This window comes from Aedes albopictus, chromosome 3, assembly GCF_035046485.1.
Source record: "Aedes albopictus strain Foshan chromosome 3, AalbF5, whole genome shotgun sequence".
Lineage (NCBI taxonomy): Eukaryota > Metazoa > Arthropoda > Insecta > Diptera > Culicidae > Aedes > Aedes albopictus.
The window spans coordinates 85,518,078-85,526,080 of NC_085138.1; the positions used below are offsets into that span (position 1 = coordinate 85,518,078).

Here is an 8,003-nt window from a genome sequence, read left to right on the forward strand (position 1 = left end):
ACGAAGCCCGTCTCTAGGAGGACAAAGCTCTCGGGCAAAGGCCCCAAATTCCAAGGGCAGATTCCCTTCTCGGTCCAACAGAGAGCGGCCTTGCAGTCGTCAACCATCTAAACTTGAAGGAAGCGCCTGTATCCGGATCCGTCTACGCAACTCGGAATTCCAGCCCATCTCCAAGCGCCATTGAAGGTTCGAAACGTTGCAGGTCAAAGGTAGCTCTGTTCCGCTATCTTGCCGCGGGACGGCATCGAGTCCGGTCAGCCAACGCTGGACCAGAAGCCACGCTACGCGCTCGCAAGATTGCAGTAAATCAAGGTACGTATCGTGAACCAGCGACAGACCACAGAAGAACAGACAACTGAATACACCGTAGATTTCGATCTGCTTTAATGTAATTCATTTGAATCTTTGAGCGCCCTAATCGATCCATGAAGCCCCGGTAGCATGCCGACCCTGTAACTACGTCCGAGTCTCGCGCTGATGAGTTGTTGCCGGGCAGGTCATTATCATTCAAATTCCACGAAAACTTTGGGCAAAACTCTAGGAACAATTCTACGAGTAACTTTGGGAGCTGTACCGGGACCATTCATGTTTCCCATATTGCTGAATGATCTATCCAGCGTGCTTCCACCAGGAATCCGTCTGTTTTACGCAGACGACGTCAAGTTATACATGCAGAATGGCTGCCTCCAAAATTGTGCACAGCCACAGCTGTCAGTTCAGTCCTTCATCGAGTGGTGTTCTACCAACTTGTTGACGGTGAGTCTACAAAAGAGCCACATTATATCCATCCATCGCAAACGAACAACAATTACTTAAGCTTAGGTCATTGGACCACCTATCAACTACTAACTGGATCGTGTAACTGAGGTACGTGATTTAGGCATGATTATAGATGCTGCGATCTCCTTTCGAATGCACTACAACGATATAATCTTCAGAGCGAACAGTCAGCTCGGGTTCATGTTCAGAATAGCTGACGAATTCCGTGACCCTCTATGTTTACGACCATTGTACTGTGCATTGTATGGCACCCATATCATTCCACTTGGATTTCTAGAATTCAAGCGGTGTAGCGAAAATCTAATAATCTACCATTGCGAGACCGCATCAATCTCCCAAGTTACGAAGACCGCTGTAGATTGCTCGGGATTCCAACTATTTGATCAGAGAGGGAAGAACGCTCAAGTTGTTTTCGGGGCAAAAAATCGGATGGGTGAGTTGGACTCTCCTGAACACCCAAACCTAGTCAACCCAAACCTAACAACTATGCTCCAACGCGAGTGCTTCGTCAACAAGACTTGTGGGTTTTTGGCACTCGAGTCGAGAAACACAGATTATGGATCGCATGAACCAATCCAGCTCATGTCAGAGATATTGAGAGACCGTGAGTACGATCTGATCAACTCCAACACATCTACCAGCTCATTAAAAAGAAGGCTCCAGGAAAGTCATAGGTCCTGAAGAAGCTGATCAAACGCTGTACTATGCGCAATGGATTTTGCGTGTGTTTTTGTACTATTTGTAATGTTTTTAGGTATTGATTACGTAAGATTTGTGCAGGACAATAAATAAACAAAAATCTGTGATAGAAATTTTGTAAAGAAACTCTTTTGGATCCCCGTTATTGTCGCGCTTATCTTAGATTCTCAACAAATTGCGTTCGAAACGCGCAGCATCAGATCGCGCCAGACCGCGCACGTATGATTTGTACACGGTGTGTACCTTGGCTAAAACTGTTTTTGCAGCCGCCGGGTGGGAGCTGTCATGGATAATCAGCCGCCGTATACAAATCAAACGGGGCGCAATCTTTTCGCGATAAACGACGGCTGGTTGAGATCATCAGCATCTGAGTGATTAAGCTGGGATGCACAATAAAATACTTCAGGAGAAATCGATCGGAATTGAGGAATTCTGGAAGATTCTCAAGCAAGAAACCCGGAAACGAATGGTTTGAATCTTGGAAAAAATGCCGGTAGGGCTTCGGAAGAAAACACAAGTTTGTGTGGTTTACAAACTCTGAATACCCTTCTCAGTAAAATAACTGACAAGTGATAAAAAATCAAAAAATGTTTTCCTTGTCTGAAAATTTCCAAACCAAACGAGTTGCTCGAATTATTCGAGTACCTATCTAGTGCAATCAGACTCTCTGTGTTTCAGGTACTTCTAGTCGAACACGTGCGTTTGCTCGACTGCTGTTATTTTCCTTTGTTTAACTCCCATATTCGTAAACAAAACTAGCGAAATAGCCTTGCTTCTCGTCCATTCGAACACAACAAGCACACGTTCAAAGCAGAGTCAGTGTTAGTTCAGATTGACTGCCAGTTTCTTCATCAACGCTAGCGAGAGTGGTCGTGCATCGAGGGGGTTGTAAATATTTTTATTTTGATTCTTACGTACTAACTTTGGTGCTTGTTATCTTTAGAGTAAAAAAATGAGACTAATTGAAAAGGTGTTCCATCCAACGGGGAAGACTCACGTTGGAACGCTAATATTCTTCCACGGATCAGGTTTGTAGCTTTCCTACCGACCGCATTCAAATCGGTTCGTCTTTGCAAAAGTGATTATGTAAAATTCAACCCCTGCCAAAGAGGTCACCATTGAAGTCGACGAGTTCTAGGGCTGCGCTGGTGGATTCGATGACGGCTTGAGTTGGGCAGTTTTTTTCATAAATACGCACTTTTGCAGGAGATACCGGAAATGGTCTGACCGAGTGGATTCGGTTCCTGCTGGGTCGGGATATGGAGTTTCCCCACATTAGGGTGGTCATTCCAACGGCACCGGTGCAACCCTATGCCCCGATGGGTGGTGAAAATTCCAACGTTTGGTTCAATCGGAAGCGGATCGAGATGGACTGTCCGGAAATACGGACCTCGTTGGCGTCGATCTACGACACCGTGAACGAGATGCTTGTGCGGGAGATGGCTCAGGGTGTGCCTGCCGATAAGATTATTGTTGGTATGTGGTGGCGTTTTATGTTGATTACGAGTGGTGTTTATCTTATTGCAATGTTTTAGGAGGGTTTTCAATGGGAGGAGCACTTGCTTTGCATACGGCGTATCATTTGAATAGGGATTTGGCTGGAGCTTTTGCGATATCATCTTTCCTCAATACTGGATCTATTGTGTACGATTCTTTGGACGGCGTATCGCAAGATGAGCGTTTGCCAAGTTTGATGATGTTCCATGGAGAAAGGTAAGCGTAATTTAACTAGAAGTATTTTATACTTTTCGGAGCTCATATGAGGGTAATATAAATAGTTGAAGTGGTGAACGTGTGGGTATTCAGTAAGGTCATAATGGAGGTAACAGATTCGATCCTCGATCGGTCCAAGAGCTGCTCAGACAACCTGTCAAAAATCTTTCACATTAATCTGGAGTACCCGCACTTATGCCGATGTGCTAAAGCTACTACAGCAATGATCAGTTAAGCGGAAGGTGTCAAATTTCATTCTGGAAGAGTTTTTCCACAGTTACCAAATCCTAACTGATGCTGTGAGGGTAAACTCAATCCGCAGGATAACCTGTGCTCAACAGAACGCATTGGACGAAAAACTTGTGATAATGGAGTCTCTGAGTAAAGTCCCAAATGTTACCGAAATGTCGGACAAGATTAAATAGCAGTATTTTGAATTTGTCAAGGCTGAAGAGGTCATTTTACGTTACGTACTGAAGGACCTGAATTTGGAATCGTAGCGCTGCCTAAGTTAACATCTCTGCCTCCTAGAATATGGCATCTTTCAGCATAACCAGCTTTATCATTACTAAGTACTGGGGATCGTCACAATAGACAAAATCGCAAATCGATCACGTCAACATCTTTATCTATAGTTGCGCTTTCATCGACTTTAACCACAGCCTGTTATTATTTAAACTGCGCCCAAAACCCTCCGTAATCGGCAATGTATGGTGCTAATGGCCGCTCCAGTACGAATTAGAGTTACTGGAGCAACTGCATATGTCCGAAATCTCGAGGCAGCGTTGCCGCTCAAGACCGAGCTCGACAATGTACTTCTTCAGAACTGCTGGAGTACCGTCGTAGCAGTTATGAGCAACGGTAGCTAGATCATAGTTGAGACTGAGTCATAGCAACAATTGGTTCGACGAGGAGGAAGATATAGGAGCGAAGGAACGCCAAAGCCGCGATAGAGTGAGCAAAACCACTTAGAGCCAGAGCCGTAGCCCGTCAGTGCTATTCAGTTCTCGAGGACGAAGTGAAACACTCGTGTAGACGGAACAAAAAGCGCGGGCGTACTTCCTAGCTGAAGGATTCTCCTCTACGATATCTCATGTCGCTTAAGTAGTAACCGACCCGGCTGATGAGCTGAAACCCTTGTTAAAACTTTTTGGAAACCTTTTTCAAGTCTCGGTCACGCCAACAACATCTCAGCATGATCCGCCAAGGCTTCGTGTCAACACCGAAGCTGCATCATTACAAGAGAGAGAGAAACAGGCATCCGTAGCATGAAATGTGATGAAATCGATAATAACCTCAAAAGTAGATCTCGCGTACCAGCCAAGATACTCAAAGCTGACCTCGTAGTATTACTGCATCAAGTGGGATATATGGGAGACCATATTTCCTGAAAATTTCCGGGCATCATGTAACTGTGCATCGTTCTCAAAATTTTCTGCAAAGTGATCGTTAGCTGATTACAGACGTAGATTGAGCCTACTTATTCACGACAACAGCCAGTTTCCCATGCCGGACGATCCTGTGTGAAGCATATTGTCACGCTCCGTACCATCTTGCAGCAAATTAGCGAATTCCAGGAGTCTATATAGCAACCGGATGTCGCCTCAGCATACGTGCAGAATCTCGAGTCAGCGTTGTCAGACGAGGGAGAGCTCGATGTGGCCCCTTTAAATGATTACTGGAGAACAGTAAAAGCAGTAATCAGCGGTGCAGCCGGGAGCACCATCGGGTACGTGGAAAAAAGTCGATGAAACGAATGGCTCGACGAGGAGTGCAGAGCAATTGTGGAGGACAAGAACACAGCTGGGCTATAATGCTGCAGCAAGCAACCCGGCAGAACGTGGAACGTTACAAACAGAGGCGGAAACAGCAGACCCGCCTCTTTCGGGGGAAAAAGCGCCACCTGGAATAAGTGAAGTGAGAGGAAATGGAACTGCTGTACCGTTTCCATGAAACGCGGAAGATCTACGAGAAGCTCAACGCATCCCGCAACGGCTTTGTACCGCGTGCCGAAATTTGCAGGGATAAGGACAAAGGCCTCTTGACGGACGGACGTGCGATGATCGAAAGGTGGAAGCAGCACTTTGACGAGCACCTGGATGGCATCGAGGATGGAACGACTACGTCAATGTAGCACAGGACGGTAATGATCCAACTTCCACACTGGTAGGATGGTATCGCAGTTGACCTCATCAAGATACCCAGCAAAGTTGGCCACCTGTCTGCACCGGTTGATAGTCAGGATCTGGAAAACCGAACAGTTACTGGAAGAGTGGAAGGAAGGGGTCATCTGTCCCATTCATAGCAAGCGCAGCTATTAGGAATGTGAGAATTTCAGAACGATCACCATCCCAGATCATCTTCCGTCGTCGGTCACCTAAAACAATTGAGTTCGTGGGAAGTTATCAAGCTGGCTTCAACGGACAAGATCTTCACCGTACGGCAAATCCTCTAGAAATGCCGTGAATACCAGCTCTCAACGCATCTCCTGTTTATCGACTTTAAAGCGGCATACGACAGTATCAACCGCACAGAGCTATTGAGGAACATGGACAAAAACGGCTTTCCTGGGAAGCTGACTTGACTGATTAAAGCCGAGCTCAACTACCGGGGAACGATTTACACAAAATCCGGTCAATTTATGTGCTTTATGGTCGACATGGACATTATCGCCAGAATATTTAGAACGGTGGCAGAGCTGTACACCCGCCTGAAACGCGAACTAGCATTGGGCGAATCTGGCTGAGACATCGATTTTTGTGAATCGATTCGAATCTGATCAGCAGAATCGTTTCACCGATTTAATCGAATGCTTTGAATCGATGTTTTCACATCGAAATAAAATATTTCAAAGCTATAAAATGATTCGTTTGCTGCATGAATTTAGTTCAAGTATGTTTTCAGGTATGTTTTATTTTAGCACATCAAACACTTCGCGAATCTGATTCGAAATTTGAATAACGTTGAGACCGTATACTGAAATAAAATTTTTTTAATCGAACGAAAAATTCTAAGATCCTGAGATTCCCCAGAACTCTGAAAGTATTCCCATATAATACTGATAATATGAATTCCCGTAGACTGCTAAGAGAAATTCCTCCAGAATCTTTGAGACTCCTTAAGAATTGGAAAGGAGTTGCTTTAGAAGTTTGAGATTTCTTCAGAATGCTGAAAATACACCGGAATCCTAAGAGACATTATCTAGAAAAGAAAGAAAGACTCTTCCGGTACCTTGGTCGGAATTCCCTCTGAATTCTATTAAGGATTATCTTAGAATACTGAGAGAGATTACTCCACATCTATGAGGCGGATTGTCTCAGAGTCCCGAGAGGAATTCTCCCAGAATCCTGTGATAGATTGTCTCAGAATCCTAAAAGAAGCTTTCCCTTTGGGATTCTCCCAAAATATTCCAGAATCCTAAGATGAATTCTCCCAGAATCCTGAGAGGAATTCCAAGAGCAGTTCTTCCACATTCTTGAGATACATTTTGAGGGATCCTCTCGAAAACAAAAGATTTTAGGATTTCTAAGATTAATTTCCCAAAAACTTAAAAGAAATGACCCTGAATCCTGAAAAGGGTAGCTTAGAACCCTAAAAAGGATTACTCTAGAATCCTGAGAAAGGTTCCCTCAAAATACTAGGCGGGATTGCTAAAGAAAACTGAGATATACTCTTACAGAATTCTTGGAGATAGGGCCCCAGAATCTTGAGAAGAATTCCTCCAGAATCCATTTAAGTATTCTCCCAGAACTGCCAAAATATGGTAGGTGGAATCCATTAGAGCATTCAGCATCTTGAGCAGGGATTATAAGAGGGTAATTCCAGATTCTAGAGAGATATATATCAAGAAACCTAAGAGTTTTTTGTTCCGAAAATCTGCTATGGATTCTCCCTGGAAGGGATTACGAAAACTTCTAGAATGGACTTCCCCAGCATCCTGAGAAGGATTCTCTGGAATTCTGAGAGGTATTCAGGTATCACATAAAACAGAAAATTAACATAGATTCCTGAAAGGCATTCCCCTAGAATATTTGAAAAGGCTCCCCTAAACATCTGAAAGGGATTGTCCCAGAACTCTGAGAATGTTTCCTCTAGAATTCTTGTAACTATTACACCAGAATCTCAAGAGAATTTGCCCATTAACTTGTCAGGGATTTTCCCTGATTACTAAGAGGGATTCTCACAAAATCCTGGAATCCTTATCGAGTTTTGTGGCGTTATATTGTAGATTATATGTAAAACAAACGTATTTATGCAACAAAAACTAAAGTTTCCTATCGTTCTGTTCCATTTATCTTTTCTGACCCGCAGGGACACCCTAGTACCGCCCGAGTGGGGCCAAACGACCTTCGACGAGCTGGCCAAACTGGGCGTCCGTGGGCAGTTCGTACCGCACCGGAGCGCAATGCACGAAATCAAAAAGGACCAACTGCTGCAGGTGATCAAATGGGCCAACGAGCTCATTCCGGAACCGAAAGAACCTTCGCCATCGCCATCCCCATCGCCTCCACCCGCCACGACCAAAAAGACTGCTCCCGCCAAAAGGGGAAAACTGTGATCATCGCTGACTGAACATTGCTGACTGACTGGAGGTGGAAGATGACTGATTGCTTCTGATTTGTTTGTCGTTTTGTTTGGTCGATGATGATTCGAAGTTCTTTTGTTGTGGATGACACGACCAAACGGGGGAAAAGAAAGAAAAGATTTGATTCATTATTATCGTCTTATCAGCAAGTTGCTCTTGTGTCGAGAGAGTTAAGCTATTGCCAAGGGTCGTCACAATAAATCTTATCACAGTCCAAACACACAAA

General features: G+C 44.4%; 1 protein-coding gene across 2 annotated transcripts; it reads left to right on the top strand.

The window, feature by feature from the left end:
• The first annotated feature begins 2,319 nt into the window (after positions 1–2,319).
• LOC109414514 (lysophospholipase-like protein 1) lies at positions 2,320–8,003 on the top strand. 2 transcript variants are annotated; one of them, XM_029872691.2, is made up of 5 exons: positions 2,320–2,364; positions 2,423–2,507; positions 2,686–2,955; positions 3,015–3,192; positions 7,504–8,003. In XM_029872691.2, exons 2-5 carry the CDS (start codon positions 2,432–2,434, stop codon positions 7,748–7,750), a joined length of 771 nt encoding a protein of 256 aa, XP_029728551.2. In that variant the 5' UTR covers positions 2,320–2,364; positions 2,423–2,431; the 3' UTR covers positions 7,751–8,003. The 2 variants fall into 2 exon arrangements, with proteins under 2 accessions (XP_029728551.2, XP_029728554.2); XM_029872694.2 differs by having other exon boundaries at positions 2,349–2,367.

What these genes read in the sequence shown, in the direction of transcription:
- LOC109414514 (XM_029872691.2), top strand. Translation starts at nt 2,432, where the DNA reads ATGAGACTAATTGAAAAGGTGTTCCATCCAACGGGGAAGACTCACGTT. An exon ending in AATATTCTTCCACGGATCAG is followed by an intron (nt 2,508 to 2,685) that starts GTTTGTAGCTTT and finishes GCACTTTTGCAG; the next exon opens with GAGATACCGGAAATGGTCTG. An exon ending in ATGATGTTCCATGGAGAAAG is followed by an intron (nt 3,193 to 7,503) that starts GTAAGCGTAATT and finishes TCTGACCCGCAG; the next exon opens with GGACACCCTAGTACCGCCCG.